Genomic DNA, 24,975 nt, shown 5'->3' on the forward strand with positions numbered 1-24,975 from the left:
TTTTTTTTTTTAATGATTTTTTTTTTTTCGTATTTGGTGTCACCATCCTGAGTTCCATTTAGACTATGGAGACACAATCTGAATCCATGGATGCTGTCTCTCTCGGAGGTTTCCTGGCACCTGGTCCAAGCCTGGGTTCCCTTGGGCTCATCTGGGTTTATCTGAGTTCACCTGGACCCACAGCCTTCCTAGCTGTGCTGCTGACCCCCGTGGCTAAGGGCCCCTTACAGCCTTGTCTCGATTTCCTTCTGGGGTCAATAGGGAGAGGCGGCCTCATTAGCCCAGGGTTGCTGGCTCCTGAGGCCGCTGGGGCCTGGCAGGGCTGAGGCCAGGGGGGCCGTGCCCAGCCATGCGGGCGCTGGAAGACGGGAAGGAAGCTGAATGAGCCCTTTGAGAGGTGAGGAGGCCCTAGGCCCCGATGTTTGTGTACCAAAACACAAGGCTTTTCAACAGATGGGTTTCTTCGCCTTGTAACTTTCCACAGAGTCTGATTCCCTCGCATTTCAAAGACAGGAGTTAAAACACATTTAAGTCTAGAGGAGGATCTCTGAGCAAAAAAAAAAAAAAAAAAAGAGAATGGTTTTTCCTTTTCCTTCCTCAGTGAGCAATGGCGTAACTTTAGCTTCAGAAGTTGGCTGGGGGAAGTGGCTCTGTTCCTTTGTCCTAGCTGAGTGACCTATCAAGGTGAGCTTGTCCAAGGTGCCATAAGTAATTCAGCAAGCATTTTTTTGGGGGGTGCCAGGAAGCTCTATTTCCAGGGGTACCCAGTGGGAAAAAGCACCATCTCTCTTCTTAAGCAGCAAACGATATAAGATGAAGGATACAGGCCCACACAAAGCACCAAAGATGGGCACGGGGACGGGAGTGGAGAGCGTGGGAAAGCAGGACATTGACGTTGGCATTAGACGGGCAACAGGATGCTCAGGGTCCGATGGCTGCAGGTTGCGGGGGGGAGGCATGAAGAGAGTCGGAGCAGGACCAGGTGGGGCTGGGCCCAGGTGTCGTAAATCATTTGGTTGAGCTGGAGTATGGTGCCTACGCAGGGCACAGTGGTAATGGAGACGCAGGCTTGGATCGGTGGGCTGGTTGAAAGTCAGTCGATGGTCTATGCCCTTGGCAGGCCATGGGAGCTGCCACGGGGAGCTGTTGAAGGTTAGATCAGGACTTAGGGGGAAGAGTTTTAAGAGGGAACCTGAGCTAGTCACCTGAATTTGGAGGAGACAGAATCATGACCGGCACGGGTGGGAGGAACAGGCAGAATGGGTGCGAGAAGGCCGTGCGCAGGCCGTGCTCCCTTCCTCCAGGCTAAATACTCCACATTCTCTGAGCTCCTTCTCTTTGGAACTATTTCTCAGTGTCGTAACGTCTTTCACAGCGTCTTCTCTGCTGTCTTCCTAGCCGTCCCCACGTCTCTCAGAGGTAGATGATTTCATTGAGGGAAAATCATCCTTATGCCCCACACACCCATGCCCCGTGCGTCCCCCATGCTGCGGTGGAAAGGTGCACACACCAACCCAGACACAGGCCAGCTCAGGTGGAGGGGGTCAGAACAGCGTAGAACACGTCCACGTCACCGAAAGGGACTGCTGGCAGCTGACCCTCTCGCTCTCTTCACGCAGCCGTATCCAGCATGCTCCAAGGCCACAGCTCTGTGTTCCAGGCCTTGCTGGGGACCTTCTTCACCTGGGGGATGACAGCGGCTGGGGCAGCCCTCGTGTTCGTGATCTCTAGTGGACAGGTGAGTTGCCCCGATTCGCTTGGCAGCCTCTGAAGACACTCCTCACAGCAGGGTGGCAGACTTGAGTGCCACCGGCCGCACCTCCAGGTTGTGGGTGACCTTGGTTCTCCGCCCTCTCGTTTTCCCCCCTTCTCCCCACCAGCCCTGGAGGGCAGGTGTCTACAGTTGAGGCATCACTTGCTTCTCTCCCGATTGGAGGGGTGTAGGAGTGAGAAGGCCGGTGATCGAGCCTCCGGCAGCCCTCCGCCTCATTTCCATCCCCCATGTGGTCTCTTTGAGGCCTGGTGCAGGTGATGCGCGTGACTGAAGAATAGGTTTGGGGTGTGACTGCCCTGCCCTGTGGCCTGGAGTTAGCTGGGATAGTAGGAAAGACCTTGGGGGAAAGGAAGGGTATCCGTTCCCTCTCTTTTACCCCAAACCCAGCGCTCTGCATTCCCTCTCCCACCCGCTTTGGGATGAATACACTCAGACCTGCCTCACCATGGGCCTACAGACCCCCACCCCAGCCCACCCCCACCCACCTTTATGTCTTATGCCTCCACACACCCGTGCACCCTATGTCCCCATAACCCCACATCCAGGTCCGCCCCATACCTGCATCCCTCCTACACACACTCCACACACCTCTCATGCTCTCCCTCTCTCCCCTCCCCATTCCGCTTTGCCAGCCCTCTCTCTCCATCCACAGCCTGCGCCCACCTCTGTCTTGAAAATTCCTTTTTCCTCTTCGGCCCTGGACTTCCCCTGTCCACAGTCCTAGAACGAGCCTCGGATAACTTGATGATGCAGCCTTAGAAGGTGTAGGAGTGGCAGGTAGGTGAGTAAGTGATTTAAGATTTATTTAAACACGCTGTGAGGCGGCTCCGGAGCCGGAAACACGTCTAGGAAGTTGGCAAGCCAGGCACTCTGGTGTTGGAGACCAGTAAAGCAGGTATCGATGTCAGCAATAAGATCTGGGACCTCCCCTGCTGCCGTCCCCTCCCCTCCCCTCCCCAGTGGGAGGTTTGGAACCTGTCGAGACTTGGAACTCAAGACACACAAGTAGTAACCCCCAGTCCCAGGTTACTACTGTCCACAGGTAGCGAAGACATTTGGAACCCAGTCCCTGAATGAGAGACCCTCTGCTCCAGGGAATGGCACCAGTTTGCCTAACCCTCCTCCCTGTTCGTGACAGCCACGCCAGCCACGCCAGATTCCCTGGGTCCTGTCCTCATGTCCTTTGGGGACAGAGCAGGCCATGTTTTCACCTTCGCCAGTCTGTGTGTGTGTTGAAAGGGAGAGATCTGAGTTGCACTAGCTGGGGTCTAGCGGCCGAGCTGCCGCTGGGATCTGAGTTAAGGGCAGCACTGCAGTGAGTAGAGCCTCATAGCCCCGTGTGGCCCTGGCCAGGCCTATGGGGGCTCGTCAGAAGGGGGAGCCATCACAGAGGGGCCCCCTTTTACTCCGGGGCTGCAGAACCCCTGATTTGGCTTGTGTTTGGGTAACCACCCAGGTCAGAAGAAGGAACTGCTGAGACCTTTTTCCATGTGGAGGCACATAGGGGGTCCCCAAGACGACCCACACGTTCGCTGAGACCTTTTTCCATGTGGAGGCACATAGGGGTCCCCACGACGACCCACACATTCGCTGATTCACTGGAAGGACCCATGGGGTTCAGCATAGAGTTGTCCTCATGGCTGAGGTGAAAGGACAGGCCACGCAGTCTGGAGAACTGTGCGCGCAGGCTTCCGACGCCCCTCCCTCCTGCGGGGAGGCACAGAGTGCTCTGTGCCCCAGCAGTGAAGAAGGCAGTAAGGCTGCGATGTGTCTGCCCAGGGTCGCCCGTTAGAGACTCGGCCCCCGAGGTTTTTATTGGCCGCTGGCCACGTGGGCATGCTATATGCTGCCGCTCCAGAAATCCCAGACTCCCCGAAGGAAAGCATAAATCGCCTGGTTTGAAAAACAGGCACAGTGACCCACCCTATCAGTTAGGAAGTGGAAGGAACAGTCCCAATGCCAAGTTCCCAGAAGCCAGCCAAGGAGCAGCCTTGAAAGCAGGGCCTTCTAAGGGGAGTGGGCTCGGGAGGGCTGTGTTAACTCTTCCTGCACAGGTGTGCGTGAGAGATGGGAGGGGGCACGGCGTGGGGAGACAAAGGCCACCGTAGCCCCAAGTCCAGAGGTGCACTGTCTCCCTGAGCAAACTTCAGTTTTCACCCGATTGAAATGGGGGCTGCGGAGAGGGTCACTCCAGTGAGATTGGAGACACTCAGACGTCTGCCATCTGCTGCTGCTGCCGGCATCCATGTAGCCTCTCTCAGAATTTGTTTTCCTGATTTAAAAAGTCAGGTTTTAATTATAGGACACTTGTAAAATATGGAAAAGCCCAAAGAAATAATTTTTAAAAAGTTTCTAATCCCACTTCTTAGAAAGGAAAAAAACATTTGTTCACATTTGTTCAGTTGTATTTGAATATGGATAAATACGTACATAATAGGGATCAAATTGTTTATAATGTTTTATTACCAGCTTTTCTCACTTGATATCATAAGCATCCTCCTATTTCCTTAATTTTTTTTTTAATTACTTTGGTTACTTAAATGGCTATGTAATACCCGTTATAAAGATGTACTGCAATGTATTTATCCAGTCCCTAACTGCTAGACCATGAGGTCACGCCCTTTTCCCTTGCTTTTAGAAATAGCATTATGATGAACTCAAATCTTTGAGCGCACACTGATTCGTTTCTTGAAATAAATGTCTGAAAGGGAAATAACAGGCTTATCGACCTTAAAAAAAGTATAGTGTTTCTCCTCTGGAGGCCCATGTGAATGCCAGTACGATGTTTTCACTCGACTTCTTTATTATATCGTCTGGTTTGATTAAATTCTTTGGTTAGATTAACTTGGCTTACATCCAGGAGTGCTTAGAAAAGAATGTCATTTGTATGGTTCCCCGGCGTCAAAACCTTCCATCTTCCCCAGAGCCATTCAGAGGGCAGAAGAGGCTGCCTGTGGCTGGAGAGGACTGAGCCGGTAGCCCTAGCTACCCACACCTGAGAGGGAGTCTCAGGGATCGGGCGATCCATTCCTCGGCCTGCCCGAGATGTGTTCAAGTGGCTATCGATTCTATCCCTAACTTAGGCCACTTCCTTAAAAACAAAACTTTTTACTGAAATAGGAGATGCATATAGAAAAATGCATGTTTCATAAGTGTACAGTTCGATAATTTTTCACAAGTGCCTGTGAAAATAGTACCCCCAGATCAGGCACTAGAATGGTGCCCGTACCCCCAGCAGCCCTTTCAGGCTCCTGTCCAGTCACCACCCACACCCCCCACCTCCAGTCGAAGGGCAGTCCCTCTCCTGGTCTCCAGTGGCATAGAGTCGCTTTCTCTGTCTTTATACGTTGTGTGGGTGGCGTAATCCTATAGCATGTGCTCTTCTTTGGCCGATTTCACCCTATTTATTTTCCAGTTTACTGAATGCCACTGCCTGACCGTGAGCTCCATTCATATACGTGTAGTGTGTGTGTTCTCATTGCCATGTGGCATTCCATTGTATGAATGTGTCCTAACTGATGTATCCATTCTGCTGTGCTTGGTTTTTGTCTCTCACAAACAGTGCTGCTAAGAGCGTTTTTGTGAACGTGTTTTGTGAATTCAAGTATGCATTTCTGTTAGGTAATCACTCAGGAGTGGCGTCGCTGGGTCATAGGGTATGCCTATGGTCACTTCCAGTGGACGCTGCCATGAGTTTCCCAAAGTGGCTGTGCCAGTTTGCAGCCCCACCGGCAGTGTGGGAGGGTTTTGGGTGATCTGCGTGTTCCTCTCCCACACCTGTCAATTTCCATCTCTTAGGGCAGCCACTTACTAAAGGTTTCTAGTCATAATTCACAGGGAGAGTAAGAGGCAACACATGGGCCAGTGCAAGCCATGCATCACACAGAAAGAAGACTGATTGGCTGTGGGATGGATGGAAGGTTTAAGACAAATTTTACCCCCTAGTTTTTGGTCCATGTTATAAAGGCTCAGGTCCAGGCTTCCAGGTGGGTTTGAAGACGCCGATATGGCCCAGTCTTTGTTCAGGGGGCTCTCCTAGGTGTTATGGTTTCCTCTCGTCCCACGAAACATCCCTTAGAATCTGAAACATCTTGTTTTCATTTTCAGAGGCGGATCTTAGATGGAAGTCTTGGCTTTGCTGCCGGGGTAAGTAGCATGTTATAGGAGGAATGTAAATGGAGACATGTTTGTTCTGACATTTTTCTGCCAAAGGGTATTCCCAGTCTCTCCCCATGCGACCAGGATGCATCATCGCTGTGATGTGCAGGTGCTAATGGCTCTCTCTTATCACCTGCTCTGTTTATTTCCATTGTACCGATGCTCTTGCTTCTCTATAGACAGTGAAAGAGGCTCGTCGGGCAGCTGCCCGAGGACTTGCAAACTAAGATAATGTTTAGGAAAGGCCTCGCTCAGGGTTTTGTTGGCACAAATTAAACTTCTCTTTCTCTCCTCCTCTCCCCCCTTAAAAGACCTTTTATTATAGACATTTTCAAACACGTAAAAAGGTGGAGAGAGTCCCATGATGCACTCCACCTACCCGCCACTTATCCTTATTGACATTTGGCTAATCTCCTTTCATCCGTCTTTCCCCAGCCTTCTCGGGAGGTTGGAATCATTTTTAAGAGCAAATCCCAGACATCATGTAATTTCATCTGTAAATCCAATACACGTCTCTAACTGAATGGCATGCGATTTTAAGCACAATCGTCACGGCATTATCACACCTGCCTAAATAAACAATAATTCCTTCCTTTAATCCAACACCCAGTCCACATTCAAATTTTCTCCATTTTTCTTTTTCAGAAGGTATCTTATAAAATGGTTTCGTTAGATCCAAACAAGATTTTCATACTGAATTTGTGTGTCGTATCTTTTGAGTCTATTTTATTCTTTAACAGTCTCATTCTCCCCCCGCCCTCCCATATGCTGGTAATTTGTTAGAGAAACTGGCTCCTTTGTCTGTAGAATTTCCCACATTTTGAATCGGACTGATTGCTTCCTTGTGGTGCCATGTAACTTGTCCCTCAGGCCTCCATATCTTCCGTAAGTTGGTTCTTAGACCGGGAGGCTTGTCTAAGTCAGATATCATAAGGGTGCCGTGTATCCCAATTGCGTCAGTCACAGCTAAAAGGCCCGCCATGTGTGGTTTTCCTTTTTGGCGGATCAGGATTTAGTTCCTTTCTCCTATTTTCGTAGTCCTGTGATTTACAAACCCAGCCTGTGGCTGGGACGTCCCAGAGGTCCTCTCATTCAGCAGCCGTCACACCGGAGTCTGTACTTTTGAGAGCACGTAGGGACACACGCCGCGTGTCATGCAGGTGCGTGGTAGCGTTAACAAAATCGATTTCCAGGTCCTCAGCTTCCGGTTTTGTCCTTGTTCCCAAAACTGCTCTGCCTGAGAACGAGCTGGCTCTCCTTTCCCAGCTGCCCTCTCCCACCTCAGGGCAGAAAGACGCGTTCCTGCCTTATTTCCCTGTCTCTGGGTAGCACGTTCTCCGCGCATAAACGGAGGGACCCCTGGAATTTTGGTGCTGGTATGGAGAAGAGGGTAGGACGCGTACTGCTCACTGCGGGGCACAAACCCTCTAGCAGTTCAGGTGCCGTCCTGTCCTTTGAATCAGCCTGGCAGCAGACAGATCTTTTCATTTTCCATGATGGACCAGTCTGGGATTTCGGGCCCGTAACTCGGAAAGAGTTCAGAGAACAAAATGACAGTATTATAACAAAATATCTGTTTTTCCGCACCCCCCGTCTTGTGTTTACAAAAAAGAAAAGAGAGACTAGAAATAAATTGATGCTTAACTATCTTTGTCTAGCAATGATTACTTAATATCTATCTACAGATATAGAAAAGAATTGAGAAATGAGAAAAATCCTCATCCATAAAAATATGCATTTCTGAGACTATTTTACTTTTTAATGTTTAATAATTATAAAATGCTGGATTATATTTTTTGTTGTCATGTCTCCATTCTCTACCACGAATAGCTGTAATGGTAACTCGAGCCTGGAAATTGTTATTTAAGCAGTTAGCGCCCTAGGCTCAAATTAAATTCAGATGTTTTTAGATATTTATATTGAAGAGAAGTATGATAAAGAAATCAATAATAGACTTTCTGGCTTCAAATACGAGCTGCTCTAGGATAAATTCTGTGGAGAAATGGAATCGAAATACAAGTCAGAGAAAAAGGGATGATATGATTTTTTTTCACTTTTGAAGAAGAGCTTGCCTGTGCATTTTAGTGTGTGTACATTAGTGCGTGCAACATAAAGGCACAGCTTACGTTATGTGTATCTTTATGTGGTTAATGGTGGGAGTTAATTCCCTCTTCTGTTTAGATACATATATATGAATGACCGACCAAACAGTTTTGTTTAACTATATCAATATTTGTATGCCACACATTATATCTTTTGCAGCTCCATCAACTTAGATGAAAGCATTTTAAATGTCAATTTCAAAACGAGTGATTGGGAGGGTACCTGGTTTTTCAAAATTTTTATAGAGGGTACACACGTAGAAAGTTTTCTGTGCCGGGCTGTCTTCATGCCTCTGACCAGGCGTTGGGTGTCTGGTTTCTCTTTTAGGCTGAAAACCACTGTAAAATTTCCATAGCAAAAGGCAGAAGAACAAAAGGAACCAAACAAAAACAGTGTAATAGTTCAGGACGTGTAAGGATGGATTCGAGAGCACCGAAACACGAACATTTAAGATGTGCTTTCCTTAAAAATCGTCACTCCTGTGTATTGTGTTCACTTAACCATGAGGGACTAAAATAGTTCTACTTCTGATTTTCAAAGTAGTTGCTAGAAAAAAGAGAGATTCTGAAAGTTCCTTGTGTGTATTTATCAGAAAATGAGTAATTTACTTTTTTAAAATTGACCTTGAAAATGAGCTAGTGGCATGAATGAACTCCTGGCAGGTCACCAGATACTCAGAGAAAAGAGAAAAACATGATGTAGGACACAGCCGGGACTCAAACCCAGGAAATTTCCGTGGCATTGATGACTAGAAGCATTCTCATAAATAATTCTCCAAGCTAGGGAAAGGCAGTAGCGTCCAAGTGGCCTCAGCTGTAATAATTGCTTGTACTTATCAGGGAGTAATTTATATATAATATAGACAACCTAAAAATATATATATATATATATATATAGAGAGAGAGAGAGAGAGAGAGAGAGAGCGAGCGAGCGAGCGCGTGCACACACGTGAGCGCATGCACGAGCCTGTTGGCTTGTTGGCTTGGACAGTGGTTCCTAGTTGAAGGCGGTTTTGACCCCCGCCCAGGGGACATTTGGCATGCTCGGTTGTCACAACTGGTACCTAATGGGTAGAGGTCAGGAGTGTTGCTAAACACCCCACGATGCACAGGACAGCCCCCCGCTCCCGCCTCCAACCACAAAGCACCATCGAGATCCAAGTGTCAGTGATGCCAAGCTGAGAAATCCAGGTCTAGAGAATTCTGATGTGTCAGCTTCTAGGCACAGAGTGGAATGTATAAAAATTCAGATGTTTTTAAAGGTTAAAAAAAAGAAGAAGAAGAAGAAGAAGAAAGCCCTCTTGCCTCCCCCCCTTGCTCCTGGGAGGTCACCTGTTAGCTGTTACCTCTGAGCCTGATCCTCGGAGAACATTTATTCTGCACTTATGCAGTGTTGGGACAGTCAAACATGTCACAGTGTCTGTATCTTAAAGGTTCTGCTTCTGGGACACAGCTCTTGGATGATTTGAGGAAATACCTTGCAAAAGGGAAAAGTGGCCACCAGGCAGTGGACTGGGGTTCCGGGGCGCCTCGCCCAGATGTAACCTGCGTTTACTGTCAGTCGTGCATACATTTATGTACCTGTCGTATGCACATCGAAATGCACGTGGAATATCCTGACAGTTTATACAAGATACAATTTTTGCGTTTATACAAGATACAATTGTGCACTGAAACAGTGTTTCTTTCTGTAAGATTCCTGGGACAAGGGTCATGTGCATTTTAAACGTTCTTAGCAATATATTTTACAGTTTGTTTTTCTCATTAGCAGGCCCTTCGAAGTGTGAATCACGTCTGCTTAGATGACTCTTAAAATCCATTTGCCTGTTTGTCTCTTGACTCCTTAAATCACTCCCCAAGTCTCCTAATCATTGTCTTTCTCTTCTGAGTACCCACGTCTGGCCTTGGTTTCTGCCTGAGGCATGAACTTAATGGAGGGAAATGTTACCATTAAAAAAAAAAAAAAAAAAAGATAATCCTTGAATTCCCTATTAGAGTCCCAGAGTTATACGACTCTAAAGCTGGAAGAGATGTGAGGTGGTTATGACAACTAATATTTATTGAGCCCTTCCTTACTACGTCCAGGGCAGTCTGCCCAGCACTCTGTGGTCATCTACTTTAATTTTCATAAAGCTCTGTGAGGTGTGTGCCAGGTACTGTTATTTACTCCCACTTTGCAGATGAGGAAACTGAGGCACTGCCCAGGATCACGCAGTGAGCAGAGCCAGGATTTGAACCCGTAGTCTGATTGTAGAGCACCCACTCTTAAACCACAGTGCCTTCTGGCCGATGTCTGGTCCAGCCGCCTTTATTTACAGACAGAAAACAAATCCAGAGAGAGTAAATGACTTATCCAGGATTGAAAACTGCCGGTTGCGGGCAGAGAGGGGGCCAAACCCAGATGAGAAGTCAGGGACTGCCCGTGTGACCTCGGGCATCCTTAGTCTTCTTGAATCTGCATATTTCAAGGGATGAGTTCCAGCAAGAGTTAGCATAGATCTTTTTGTTGAAAGGCAAATATGAAGTTAGTTTTTTGCTTCGCCTGCTCACCTATATGATATACACATGCAATTGAACATCTATCCATCTGAGTGAGAAGCAGTCCTCGACCCCAAAGTAAATATTATATCCAGAGTCATCATCTTAATTTTCTTTGCTCTGGTTCTGATGTCTCTTTTTTGGTGAGGCTTGAACTAATGAGGGATCTCTAAATCAATATACATTCTCTCAAGGAAGAAGCACTTGTGCAGCATAAATAAGACCGTGAAACTGCAGAAGAGAAACACAGCCTACCAATCAAGAAGCTTACTTCGAGGCATGAAAAGGCAATTTAATATCTATTATTTAATCCCATAGGGAAGCTGGTTTCTTATGAAAGCCATGATTTTCTTAAGGAGATTTTGGCTGAGTCTGCTTTTGTGCAGCAAGTGGTGAATAATGTTTTCTCCAGATAATGGGCTGGCAGTTGGAAGTTACTTGATACCCGTTCGGTGATGGCCTCTGAATCTGCAGGGAAGAGGATGACCAGCTGTTTTTCATTTCCATGGAGAGATGGATGGGAAGAGTGGACTCAGTGGTAGCAGGAGGGATCCAGGGAGGAGAATTCAGCTGGATCGACTAGAGCGATGTATTCTGGATTGAACGGGGGTCTTCAGAAAGCCTAGCGTTTATGCTGCTGGCCCTGGAGACCCTGACTGGGAGGTCATTACCTTTTCTTTTTCGTATTACCTGTGATGTGGGAAGCCCGAGACATCCTAATGGAGATTTTTCTTTTGAACGTGAGGTCTTTTGGACCACACTGAAATGAGCTGGGCCGCAGCCAAGAGGCCACCAGTCGATGTGTGAGGAGCGAGCTGACGTGCTCTGTGGAGCCTCCTGCGGAGGTCATCGCTCTGTGCTTCTCCGTGCCAGGACTTTCTTCCGTATGAGACTGAGAGACACGGAGGGCCCCGAGGTGACCGCCCAGCGATGCCGAGCGTGGCCCGGACCTGGAGCAGGTCGCACCCGGCATCACTTCGACCGGATGAATCACGTTGGAAGTTCTGGGGGGCAGCTGTCCAATGTGGAACTTCTCTCTGGAATTTGCTTTTTTAAGAGTTGGGGGGCTGGGGAACCCCAGGGCCTCCTGGATTCTCCTCTCTGCAGGCTTCTCATTCTGCACGGGGATGTAATGCCCAGGGAAATGATGTTTCTCAGTTTTAGGGCTAAGGCTGCGCTTCGGATGGGCACTCAGTGAGGAAGTGGGGAGGCGAGCCCGGCTTAGCTTGGAGGGACTTCGAGCTACTGGCCCCAGGGGTCTCACCTGACAAGCTGAGTGTGGCGTGGTGTGTAAAGAAGTGCTCCAGGATTCTTGGCACAGTTGTACCTGCCACTTCTGCCACCTTCACTTCCTGCATGGCGATGCTTCAAGACACTGACCTTTAAACATTCATTATCGAGGAGTTGGGACCTTAAGGTTTGTATGACGAGGCATTTTGTTTTTAAAGGTCTCAAATGGCCACTTTCCAATGGGAAAACTGCCTCAGCAAAGACAGACGTTCCCAAATTGTGCCAGGCACGGGCAGGAGGCACTGACACGCCATGGGGTGCAAACCCGACCCAGCGCTCCTGGTACCCAGACAGTCGTGGTTCCTGTAAGCACAGCAGCGACGTGACAGCCCTGTCCCCGGCCCTCGCCGCATCCCGCGCGCCCCGCGCTGGCCCGATGAGAACCTTCCCTGCCAGCACATCCTGAGCCCCGGCCCCACACTGCGGAAACAGCAGTCTGGCTGCAGGAGGGGTGGCGAGCGAGGGGAAGAACGAAGGGAAAGAAAGCCACTTGGGAAGGAGACTGATTATTATCCTTTTATTGTCGTATTTTTTTCTTTTCAATTTCATGCTTCAGATTTGCAGTGTCATCATAAACAGTGCGGAGCAGGTCATGACATAGATCACCTTCTCTCTACGTTGATGGAACGTAACAGCTCTTGTCTTGGTGAAAGAGCCAAGACATTTATTCTCTTACTGCGCTGAGCATCTGGGGCAGTGTGGCCCAGAGGTCTGCCCACAGCCCCCTGGACGGTCCCCTCCGTTCCCCATCATCTCTCTCCCTCCCCTTCTGCATCTTCAGGCTGCCTCCACTCTCCTGGCCTTTAAACCCTTCCTCCGCTTCCTTCCCTCTGCCTGCCTTTCCTTCCAGGCCCGGGCCTGCCCTGTACCTTGGGCCAGGGCATTCTCCTTGGGGATGTCTGTTCCTCTTTGTTTGGGGGTATCCTTCTCTGCTCCTACGAGGGAGAAGGTGACAGTGTATGTGAGTGATGAGCAGGAGATTACACAGGTCCTAGAGATTCAGTTTAAGTAGTCAGATGTGAGTGCTCCAAAGTCACAATAACTTCTTTACATCTCTCTGTAGGAACAGGCAGATGTTTAACAGATATTCTTTTAACATGATTGGCACATTTTTATTCATTCATTCGTTTGTTCATTCAGCAGTTCATGAGAACCTGCTGTGTTCCAGGCACTGTGCCAAGAGCTCAGGATTTTACCAAGTGCTAGGAGATGGCCCCTGTCTTTAAGGAAATTATGATTTCATGGCGAGCTGGGCACAGTACACCCCAAGTCCATCTCCGGCCCACCACATGGTTTTGCAAATGCAGTTGTCCCGCCTTATTTGGGGTTTCACTTTCCTTGGTTTGGCAAACCGCAGTTGGAATATATTAAGTGGAAAATTCCAGAAGTAAACAATTCATAAGTTTTAAATTGCGTGCCATTCTGAGTAGCATGAGGAAATCTTGAGATGTCCTGCTCTGTCCTGCCCAGGACGTGAATCATCCCTTCGTCCGGCATCTGCACGCTGTAGGCGCTCCCTGCCCGTTAGTCACTTAGCAGCCATCTCGGTGACCAGATCGACTGTCGAGGTATCGCGGTGCTTGTGTTCAAGTCACCCTCATTTTACTCAGTAATGGCCCCAAAGCACAAGAGTAGCGATGCTGGCGATTCAGACCTGCCAAGGAGAAGCCGTAAAGCGCTTCCTTTCAGTGAAAAGGTCAAAATTCTCCGCTTAAGGAAGGAAAAAAGATCACGTGCCGAGGTTTCTAAGATCTGCTGTAGGAACGAATCTTCTTGAAAATGTAAAGAAATTAGTGCTGGTTTTGGTGTCGCAGCTCAAACTACACAAGTCGCGGCCACAGTGTGTGGTAAGTGCTTAGTTAAGATGGAAAAATTGTTCACTTCCTGGACAAGACATGGACAGAAAACGTTCTAATTGGCAGCAACGTGTTGCACCAGAAAACGCTGAGCCTTTAGCAGGGAACCCCTGAAATAAGTGGTTATGTTTGCATAACTTCTATTACAGTACGTTGTTCTAATCGTTTTATTTTATTATTGGTTATCGTCATTACTCTCTTACTGTGCCTAACTTATAGATCATACTTTATTCTAGGAATGCACGTGTAGGAAAAAACAGTATATATAGGGTTTGGTACTATCTGAGGTTTCAGGCATCCACTGGGGGTCTTGGGATGTATTCCCCACCGATAAGGAGGGGCTGCAGTAAAGATTTACTGGAATCGCGTCATGCACATTTGACTCCATGTCGTCTGTGGCCACTTTTACATTACACTGGCAGAGTCGAGTAGCTGCAACAGGGTTATATTGCCCGCAAAGCCTAAAATATTTTCTATCTAGCCGTTTGCAGAAGTTTGCAAACCCCCAGTGTAGGTTATGTATGGCAGGGTTTTCTGGTGGCAGTGCCCACTGCCTGTGACCATCCAGATCACAGCTCTGTGCTGTGCAGGACCCAGGCCGGAAGTGTCTAAATGCCTCCTGGAATATCCAGCTTTCCCAGCAGGCCGTTTCCTGGGGGCCCGGCTTGGTGGTGGGCCTTCCCAGAGGGGGCCTGGCCTTCGATGCTTATGAAATCGAAATCAGTGCTGCTTAGTTCCCCCTCTGCTGGGGCGGGCCTCTGAAGCATCGGCTGGGACGGCTCTGCAGTGAAGCACGATGAATTGTGTGGACCTCTTCGCTCCATTCTCCTTGTCACACGAGGCATGCCGTGTTAAGACAGATGGCCAAGGGCAAAGCGTGCGATTTAGATTGCAAAATAAGATGGGGTTCCCCAGCTCAAACCAAACCCAGGTTCGCAGCTGCCTTTAGCCTCCGTGGTCTGGCAGAGTGAGCTCACTTGGCCTACCGTCCTTGGCGGTTCCGTTCCGGCGAGCTCTCTGGCTTTGGGGAAGCCCCCTTCATTCCGATGCAGTGGTTTGCCACCTGGGCTGCACCTGAGAATCATCCGGAGCGATTTGAAAAGCCCGGTGTCCTAGAAACACCCTGGACTACACCAGAATCTCCAGGGATGGGGTGAAGCTTCAGGAGTTTATAGAATTCGCGGGCAGTCGCAACGTGCAGCTCAAGCCGGAACCCCTGTACTAGTACAGATGGTGATTTAATGAAGGATGAGCTGGTGTTTGGAAAAAGCAGGCTCCGTGTAGCTCTGGGACTAAGAATCCAACCGAGCCAATAGGTAGGGTCAAGGTCATGGTCAGAGGAAGACTGAATGTGGAGGATGGGGCCTGGGGACCTGGACAGGGGTGTCCAGGCAGAGGCTGCGCCCCTAATCTCCGGCTGCAGCCCTGTCTGCTGCAGGCTCCCACGGCTGTCCGCCACACACTTGGCAGTCATTTTGGTCCCCAGGGCTGGTCGATTTTGATAGCTGCCTAGTGGGAGGGGGCAGCTCTACTGCCAGGTTCCTCTTCTGGTTGACCGGGTGGTATTGGACAGCTGCCAGCTGGGCGCTCAGGCTCTTCCCTTGGGCTCCCTGAGTCCTGCTAAAGAAAAATGGGAGGCAGGATCTTTCCTGCTCGGAGAACTTGCGCTTGAACTTGAATTCGACTTGATACACAGTCCTCATTGGATCACATACAGCATCTGAAAAATCTCAGGACTGGCAGCACCTTCTGGGAGCCAGCTCACGCATCCCTCTGCCATCAGACAGGGTGATGTTTCACTGAATCCGGACAGATGGCGGGAGTGGAGCTTGTTCCCAAAGGTTTTGTGAAATAAGACTTTACACTTTTTCTTTCTTTTTTTGGTAACCTAATTGAGTATTTAGCTAGTTGTTAGAAACTTATCTATAATCTGTAATGGCTTCTGCTGCAATTTAAATAATACAGAGTAGCTGACACTAATTCTCATAGGCATCTTAGTACAAATCACATTAAAAAGCATTTATTGAGTGTCAGTTCTTTTGAAAGAGCAAGGGCTCAAAGTTAACATTGTCCTTTAGCCTCTGCACGATAAGACCAAATCCATACATGTTATTAATTAACGTAAGCGCTTTGCGGAAAGCACATTATTGCTTTTCAGCAGTGGCTGGCTCACAGGAAGGGAGAAGTCAGTAATCAAAGTGTTGTCAAGGGCCCGTGCAATTTTAGAAACGGCCCAACACGTAGGCTCTGTTTGCAAAATAGCCAGTTGATTTCTTCCTTGGGGGGCGCCTGTCCAGAATTGGGAGCAGGGAGAGAATTGTCTTTAGGCCAAGCCATCAACCACTGAGTGAGCACCTGCTATGTACAAAGCATTGTGGGGAGTATGCAGAGAGGCAAGGTAGAGTCCTCTCCTGCAAGGGCCTTACGGTGGGCAGGGAAGAGAACTCACATTCACTCTAAAGGTGAGACAGGTCAGCATGTGGTTGTAAGAAGGTCATGGATGAAAGACGACAGGAACCCAGACACTGGGAGGTTACTTCTAGTTGGGGATGGATTTCTTCATGGTTGAAGCTCAGGTTGGAAGGATGGGGAGGGAGCAGGGGAAGGAAATGAATTATGGGCAAAAGGAACGGCAAATTGGAAGCATAAGGGAAAAACAGGGCTGTCGAAGGAATGGCGATGGGTTCGATTGGGAGGAGATGCTGGAGGAGTAGGTTGGGGCCAGATGCGGACATCCTGGGGTCCCATGGAAGAGAATTTGTGCTTTGTTCTCTAAACTGGTGGGGAGATCCTGGAGGTTTTTGAGAGGGTGACATGATCAGAGCTGGACTTTCCAGAAGTGCATTTTGTGGGTAGCAGATAGCATGGCCATAAGGGAGCGTGCAGGGGAGGCCAGCAGTGGACAGGCAGGCTGGAGACTCTTGCATTACTTTAGGTGGCACTGTGACTCATTAGAGACCTTGACTTTGGGCTGAGGCGGCGGAGTCAGGAACGGGGAGAGCAGGGGACACTCCTGCTCGCGAACTGAGAGGACTTGACAGTCCTTTGATTGTGGCAGCAGCCGAAGAGGTTTCAGCCTATCACAGGTGCTGTGTTCCTGGGGCTACTTCCCCTGGGACTGGTGGAGAATTTGTCATCACCATCCTAGCTTATGGGGGGGACTCTACCAGAAAGAGGGGGCAGGAAGGGGATGTCTGTTAGGTTTACATCAGGCCTTTCTCATTTGAGTGGGTTTGTACTTTGGAATCTGGGGTGGTCTCCATGGCAACCACACGCCTACAGCTAGTTGTATTGATGGTGATGTTTCCTGCTGCTTTGCTTAGGATTAGGCTTGACCGTGAGTAACTGAGACCTGAAAACCAGTGGCTTAAACTAGAAAGACTCCTCTCGGGCAGAAGAAATCCAGAGACCTGGCTGTGAAAGTAGGTTCATGGCGTCACCAAGGACCCCAGGCTGTCCACATCTGTCCCCAACCTATTCCTCTGGCATCTTTGCTCACTGCTTTGCCCCAAAGGAAAGACAAAGGAACCTTTGTCTTGCTGGCTGCTAGAGCTCAGGTCATCATGTCTGCCTTCCAGGCAGAAAAATGGCAGAAGGGAGGGCGACTTCCTGGGAGTTCTGCATGATAGTGCCACTTACGTTTTTTGGGGCCAGAACTTTATTCATATGACCTCATCAGGCTGCAAGGCAGACTAGGATGCATGGTCTTTTAGCTGTGCTGTAACATGGCCAGCTAAACACTGGGCTTCTGTTACCGGAGAGAGGAGAATGGAAACTGGAGTGGGCAACCAGTAGTCGTGGGCACACGGCCCAGTGCAGAGAGAACGTTGGGCCCTAGTGCTATTATCGATTTACCTTCTCTGTGTACGTTTTGTAGATGCTGTTTTTGAAAACGAGTTGTGTTGTCTCTTTCACTAGTTATTTTTCAAAATGGAGGCATAATACATGAAATTGGCAAGAAATTCAAGTAGTACAAGGGGTATACAATAAAAAATTAGTTCCTCTGTCTCTTTGTGTCGGCCAGGGCTTTGGGGGTCATGAATGATGGAAAACTAACTCAATTTGGCATCAGGAAGAAAGAAAATATATTGGTCCACGTAATTAAAATATCCAGGCGTAGAACCGGCCTCAGATACTGCTACACCCTGGGGCCTGGATCTCTCCATCACCAGGCCCTGCTTTTCTCTGTGTGGCTTCACGTTCACATCCTCTCAGAGAGGTTGAAGTCCAGAGGAAGGAGAAGTCTTTCTTCCATAGCTCACAATGTCTTGGAATTGAATCATGGGCGGGGAATAATTGGCCTCACTTGGATTTGTGCTCATCCGTGCACGCTAAGCCTTGTTGCCACAGGGGTGTAGTGTGTGGAATGCCAGGCCTGGGCCACGTGCCCTGTCACCCCTGCCTCCATTAGATAAAAAGCAGACTAATAATGACGAATAATGATGGGGCGAGATGCTTGTTCTGAAGCAAAATCGAGATATTGTGACCAAAGTAGGTGTAATCGATGTTCGGTGGCCAACATACAGCAAAAGTCCCCCACACTCTGTGTCTGTTAGAAAGCACCCCAAATTCAGTGGCTTACCTCAGCAACGATCTACTAGTTCTGATGATTCCGGATTGGCCGGACTCAGCTGGGTGGCTCTTCTGGGCTTGCCTGGGGTCCCTCATGAAGCTGTGGGCATCTGGCAGCTCTGCGAGGCCTGGGGGGTGTAGGAGGGTCTCAGTCACGGGTCTGGGGCCTTGGTGCTGCCTGTGTCTGGGCCTCCGTCCACATGGTGGCTCACAGGTCACTCATGGGTCAGGAGTATAGCTCAGGCTTCCTTACGCGTCTGTGGGAGACTTCCAAGGAAGTGCAGGTGGAACCTGCAAGGTCTCAGAGGCCTGGACTCTGGCACTTTCACAGTATCACTTCTGTCCCATTTCATTGGCCAACGCAAGTCACCAGGCCCACCCAGATTCAGTGGGCGGGGCGATACTGTCCAATCATTGGTAGGTGGAGCCTGCAAAATATCGGTGGCTCTGCCCTACCACGTGCCACCTCCCCTGCTGAGATGATGCCCCTTGACAGTCTAGCCTTCCAGAATTCACACGCCTTTTTCGTGGCCTAGTGCCTTCATTGCCGCCATTGCCAGCAGTCACTGGACCCCTACACTGGGTCTCCCTTTGTCCTGTTTTGTCCATCCTGCCTCTCAGCTTCCCTTTGGGTCCCAACTCCCCCTCTCTCTCCCCCCAAGGAGAAGAAGTGCTGGCTTTCTAAGTTTCCATTCCATTTTCTAACTTAAACACCCAAGGAAGAGATTCGAAGGCCCAGTGAAGTTTAATTAGTTCTCTGTAAGCAGCAGAGAAGCAAAACCTCTAAGGGTCTGGATTAATCACAGGTGTTTGATCTCCTGAGAGGAAAAGGTTTGGGCTAAATTCTTCTCAATACAAGGGCTGTGTTGTTCTGGAAGCAAGGATTCGCGTTTGGGTGAGGTGGCATTCTGTGGCTAACAGCAGTGTGACCTCCGTGGAAACTTTTTGTCACACTACCTCTTGGAGCGAGTGTGTCCGGGCTGTGGCATCGGAGGGGGCCGGGGAGAAATACCCCTTCTTACCCTCTGGGCGTCAGCCCCGCTTGGTTTTGTTAACCGGTGCCTGTATTTGATTTTTTTTTTTTTTTAAAGATAAAACCTTCTCTTTCAAATTCAGGCATCATCATCATTCCTCTTTGCAGAGGAGTCTGCCTCATTTTATGAACCGAACATATGGGTATAAAGAGCATTTTGCTGAAGGCAAAACGGTGCAGAGAAAGCCCATCCTGGTGTTTCTCAGGAGGTGGGGGAGGGGGAAGTGGTGGGCAGAGCAGAGGGACAGTGCCAAACTGTCGTTTCTGTTTGTTTTGTTGTTCCCATGAGCGTGGTGAGGACCATGGAGGCCAAGGAGCTGTAATCATGGGCCAAGAAGCCTGGCTGGCTGCCTTTCCCAGAGTTAGGTGCAGGATGGCAGTAGGAGTTTTACTTGGCCTCACTGAGCTCTCCTCCCTGGTGCGTCCCACCCCAGGGAGTCTGCCTTGGCGACACTGCCGCTTTCTCGGGGGGAGGTGGGTGGGTGGGTGAGTGGGTAGGGGGTGCGGGTGGGGCTGAACCCCTCTCCTGAGCATCCCCGCCAGCAGGCAGAGCTCCCATCCTACAGGAATAAAGGGAGTGTTTGGGCTCAGACAGGGAGCCCAGAGCCCTGCCTTGTGTTTCTGGCTGAGCCGCTTACAATCCCTGTGATTAGCCGGCGAGTCTCCTAACTTCCAGGCATCTCATGGCTCCACCAAGACTGCAGTCCTTCCCTCTTCTACCTGTGCAGATAGTGAGAGGGGAAAAAAAAATCCCATCCCGACTGTTTAACGCTTCTGTGCCCTCTGGAGCACAGAAACAAATAACGGAGGCCGGTGCGTTCACAGCTTGCTAGTGGAAGCTCATCTTCGCTGTCAGGGGGCCCTGACTTTTAATTCCCCAGCTGACTTTGGCTGGGGGCCGAGACCTGTTTCCCCAAAGTGGCCCAATAGCAAAGAGAATGGAACCCTCGGGCCTGATGGAGACTCAGCTCCACTGGATTGGTGCGTTCGACAGGGAAGGGAAGGGAAGGCTTTGCACTCACCTGTGCATAGATTTTTTTTTTTCTCTTTTTCTATATTATTTCTTTGGAAACCTCTCCGTTTCTGAAGCTCTGCTCTTCTCGTGAAGAAATCAACCACGACAGCCCTGGGGCTAAGTGAGTTAGTTCTCCAGGAGGGTGGAAAAAAATTATATTTGTTAAACGCATAAACAAGGAGAAAACGGATTAGTATTGTATTTGAGGCAGGAGAAAGGGGCACAGAGTCATTGCCTGTGCATATGTTTTAAATAGATTACGGACTTGAATTTTTGGAACACTTTGTAATTGTGCATAAAGAGACCCGTGGGGCAGGGTGTGTCCATGAGCTGACTGTAGAGAACACTTGCATCTTATGGGCTCATGAGCCCCAAATGTTATTATGTGACATTGGTTTATTGCTTTATATTTTTCAAACACTCTCCCATTCATTACCTCATCTGACCCTCCGAATAATCCCATAGCTGTAGGTTTCATTATTTGCATATAATAAGTGAAAGTTGTGTCACGTCCCCTGTTGGACTCTTTTGTCTGACCTGACCGTGGGATGTAGGGCAGTGGGGAAAAGAAGGGAGCCCCGCCCCCCAGGGGTCCTCCCGGACCCTGCTCTCACCCCAGTGTGCCAGGCACTGTTTTACGTGCTGGGGATAAAACAGTAAACAACAAACAAAAATTACTGCCCCTGCGGGATTGCCATTTTAGCAGAGAGTCATATGCTAAGCAAACTCCACAATAAAACATATAGCACATCAGATGGTGAACCGTGAAGGAAAGAGGTAGAGAGTGATCTGGCGGAGGCGGGAGTCAGGAGTATTGTAATCTTAAAGAGCACATTAGTAAAGATGCGCAGGAGGCGTCCCTGACATGTGGGAAGCTCACAATAATTTTTTCTGATGTAGTGAACAAATAAACATGCTCAAATGGATGGATGGATGAATGGATAAATGGCTGTGGATGGATGGATATGGATGGATGGCTATGGGTAGATATGGATGGATAGATATTAATGGATGGATGGATGGATATGGATGGGTGGGGTGGATAAGTGGATTTATTATGTGATAGATATGAGGATGGATGGATGGAATGACAGACAGATGGGGTGGGCTGGCAGATTGGGCGGATGGATGCAGATTGACGGATGGATTGGATGGGAAGAAGAGGGCCGGTCCCGTGCAGATCTGTAGATCTGTGCTTCCTTTGAGAGCCTTAGGGCGCCTAAATATTTTCATACTCCCCTTGCCCCATTTCACGAATCAATGTGGAGCATCCTAAGTGGGACCTTATCTCGTGTGACTCTGGAAGAGGGGAGCCCCTCCTGGCTGGAGAGAGCCAGCATCCAACGGGCTTGGAACAGGAATGCCCCTGGTGCTGTGCAGGTTGAGTTGGAAAGTCAATTGTTGCCAAATGGTCAGGGGCAAGCGTGTCTCATCTTATTCCACCTTGGCCTTCTTGTCGTGGACCTAGTTCCCAAAGCCCTGGGGATTTGCCCGCTCCATCCCCCTGGGAGCCTGGTTCCTGCCAGATCCTTGCCATCAGCAGTTTTCTTCTTGAGGAAGTCGAACATCTCGTTTTCCCCATCGTAATCCATCTGGACAAGCATCTGTAGCTCTCTGTGCTTATTCTATAGAGCGCTTGTCTGTAGAGTCTAATGGCTTGTTCACTTCTTCCTTCCCAAAGTAGAAGGTGGGGTCTGTCTCGTTTACTGTTGAGCGTTGGTCCCTAGCACAATCAGCATTCAAAAGTATATTTAAAATAAGTGTTGAGTGACCATGGCGTGTGCATTAGAGGCTTTGTTTGAGGTCGGCTGCCTTTAGGCCCACCCAGTTTCTCCAGATCTTCCGTGTGTGCTGATTTGTATCCCTGGAACCTCAGAACGAAATCTAAAGAAACCCTGCCCACCGAGTCTATAAGGAAATCGGTCTTTCTGCTTCTCCCAGTGAAGGAAGAGACTAATTGGATGTAAACTCATTACATATCTGAAGCACTTTGAAAATTTCTCCCCCGATTTAATTATGGCGAACTTCTCAGGATGGAGTCAGGCCAGGAAATGTCTCAAACTGTCAGCTGCACGGGGTAAACTAAGGGGCCCCCCTTGGGCCCTGGGGGGGGGTGGTGGCACTTTCTCTAGCGGGGATGTGCGCTGCTGTCAAGATAAGCCCTGGGGTCACCTGGCCTGGATTTGATCCCGGTTTGTCAACTTACTAGCTGTGCGAGCTCAGGCTAGTGACTTACACGTGTAAGCCTGTTTCCTCATCTGCAAAATGGAGATGGTAGCATTTTCTCCCTTACAGGGTTGTTGTGTGGATGAAATGAGTAAATGTATTTGAAACACTTGGCACAGAGATGGCCCACCGTAAATACCCAGGGCATCTGGATGATGATTATCTCACGTCAAGGGAAGCGGTGGAGGACACAGGAGGAGTTTGGGATCGATTCAAGTCAGCGAACTTGGGTATCATGGTTTGAGGTCAGTCTTCTTCCAGTATATGGCCCTCTTGTTGCTAAGCACCCCTCATATTCATCCTCAGTTGATTATCTTTCCCACGCAGACTCCTCCAAACCTTTCTTGCCGGCAGCATGATCCTCTATACTTTATTGATATATAATTTTAAAAAGTGGGATCGTACCGTACATAATGTTTAAAAATATGTGTTTTCACTTAATATATCCTGATCTTTGTTTTGTTATTTTGGTGGCTGCGTGATACTCCATCACACAAATTGTCCAGAAATACTTGTTTTCACCTTTATTGAAACCGAAGTACATTAAACTGTACCCATGACTGGGAGATATTTTTACTAATGACTTGTTGGACACTTAATTTGGGCTCGATTTTTTGGAATCCTTGTTTGTTTTTATCAGAGTGATGGATGCACACATCTAGAAAGAGCAGATGTTAATAAAAGGCTTATAAAAAAGAAAAAAAAACCATCCGTCCTTCCCCCCATCTCCCATGGCTCTGTCCTCTTTTCTAGAAGAAACCACTTTCTCTGTTTCTTGAGAAATTTCCCCCCACATTTCTAAACAAATTTATTCTGCAGCTTCTCGATCTGGAGGCCAGTGTCCTTCGGTTCTGGTAAACGTTATTTTGTGTCCTTTAATAGTTTCTTCCGCTGGTGCTCTGTTCTCTCTCTGTTAGTCGGGTCTTGGGCTTCCGGGACTGAGGCTTGCATTTTTCTCCCTTTTCTCTTGTTATTTTATAAGCTTGCTATTTTGTTCTGCATGGTGGGAAGTTCCACGGACTCTAATGCCATAAAAAGAGCAAATGTTTCTAGTCGTTTTCGTGGCTTCCGTTTCTGAAAATTCTTTCTTCTTCTCTTGGGTTTTTTTTTCCCCTCCAGCAACTTGTCCTCTTCATGGGTTGATTCCACGCAGTCATGTCTTTCTGATATTGATGGTTTTTTTTTTTTCTTTACAAACGTTCCCTCCCTGAATTCCCTGTGAGTTTCTTCATTTTTCCTGTTTGGTTATTTTCTCATGTGTCATTTGCGCTAACGATATAGTGAAAACAGAGACCTGTCATGTGCATATGTAGCATCTCGCGTTTGTAGTCTTTAGGCTGGTTTAATTCACATAACAACTCCAGGAGATCAGCACCCCCTTGGGGACATCGTGATGATAAGAGCAGGGACTCGAGAGCCACGCTGGCTGGCCTTGAGTCTTGGCTCTGCCATTCATTAACTGCATCACTTTGTTAATTACTTAACCTCTCTGTGCCTCAGTTTCCCCATACGTGAAGCAGGGATAGATAATAGCAGTACCTGACCCTTAATGTTAGGAGGATTGAGAAAGTTCCCGGCACAGGGTCGGTCTTTATGTAAACGTCGTTCTTGTTAATCATTCCATTTTGCTTATGAGTGGCACTGTTATTTCTATTATTGTTTCTATGTTCTGTATGAAGAAATGGTCACCCTGGAGAGATGATATTCTTGCCCAAGGTCTCCCAGCTGGGAGCTTAGATCCGAATCAGGTAGTCTGCAGAGTCGTGCCTCGTACACGCTGTGCCGTATTGCCTTTTATGAAGAGGGAGGGAGAGAAAAAGATGGCAGATCTGCCCCAGAATTGCTGCTGGGTTTAGCCAGGGAGCCAGATACAGTACAGAATGTCCAGTTAAATTTGAATTTCAGATAAAAAGCATTTTTTTTTTTTAAAATATAAGCTTATCTCAAATAAAAATAATTACTAATCATTTGTCTGAAATTCAATTGACCTGGGCGTCCTGTATTTTTAATTTGCTAAATCAAGCAAACCTGGGAGGGGGGATGTTTTGTACTCCATCCAGTCCCTTTTTAAGATTCTGTCCCATCGCTCCTGACCGCGTGCCCTCTATCTCCCAAGGATCCTGCCACCATCCCAATGGGAGTCTCTTGCGTCCCTCAGGTGAGTTAGCACAGAAGGCACTTGGACACCTATGTTTTCTTGAGTGGTGAGAATTAAATGTGATTTTGTTTGGAGTGTGGGGTGGTGTTTTCCTTCTCCTTGGTCATGAAGATCCTGCCCTCACTGGTAATTTCCTTTGAGCAGAGAGAGACACAAAGCCAGCAGTTTGGTGGCGGTTGTTGGTTTATCTCCTCTGGGGTAGGGGGAGATCATCAAAGTGGGGAACAGCTTTTCCTCAGTGGAGCTAGACAGC

General features: G+C 48.5%; 1 protein-coding gene across 7 annotated transcripts in view; it reads left to right on the forward strand.

Annotated features, from left to right (window-relative positions):
* Positions 1–24,975, forward strand: part of SLC39A11 (solute carrier family 39 member 11) — a 340,928-nt gene that overhangs the window by 82,965 nt on the left and 232,988 nt on the right. For 6 of the 7 annotated variants that reach the window (XM_039859787.1, XM_039859781.1, XM_039859782.1 and 3 more), the window contains 2 exons: positions 1,620–1,738; positions 5,882–5,920. In XM_039859787.1, the coding sequence (XP_039715721.1) occupies positions 1,620–1,738; positions 5,882–5,920 (158 nt within the window). The remainder of the gene's footprint in view (positions 1–1,619; positions 1,739–5,881; positions 5,921–24,975) is intronic. The other variant, XM_039859783.1, reaches the window with a different exon arrangement.

Source organism: Pteropus medius, unplaced genomic scaffold, assembly GCF_902729225.1.
Source record: "Pteropus medius unplaced genomic scaffold, Ma_sr-lr_union100, whole genome shotgun sequence".
Classification (NCBI taxonomy): domain Eukaryota; kingdom Metazoa; phylum Chordata; class Mammalia; order Chiroptera; family Pteropodidae; genus Pteropus; species Pteropus medius.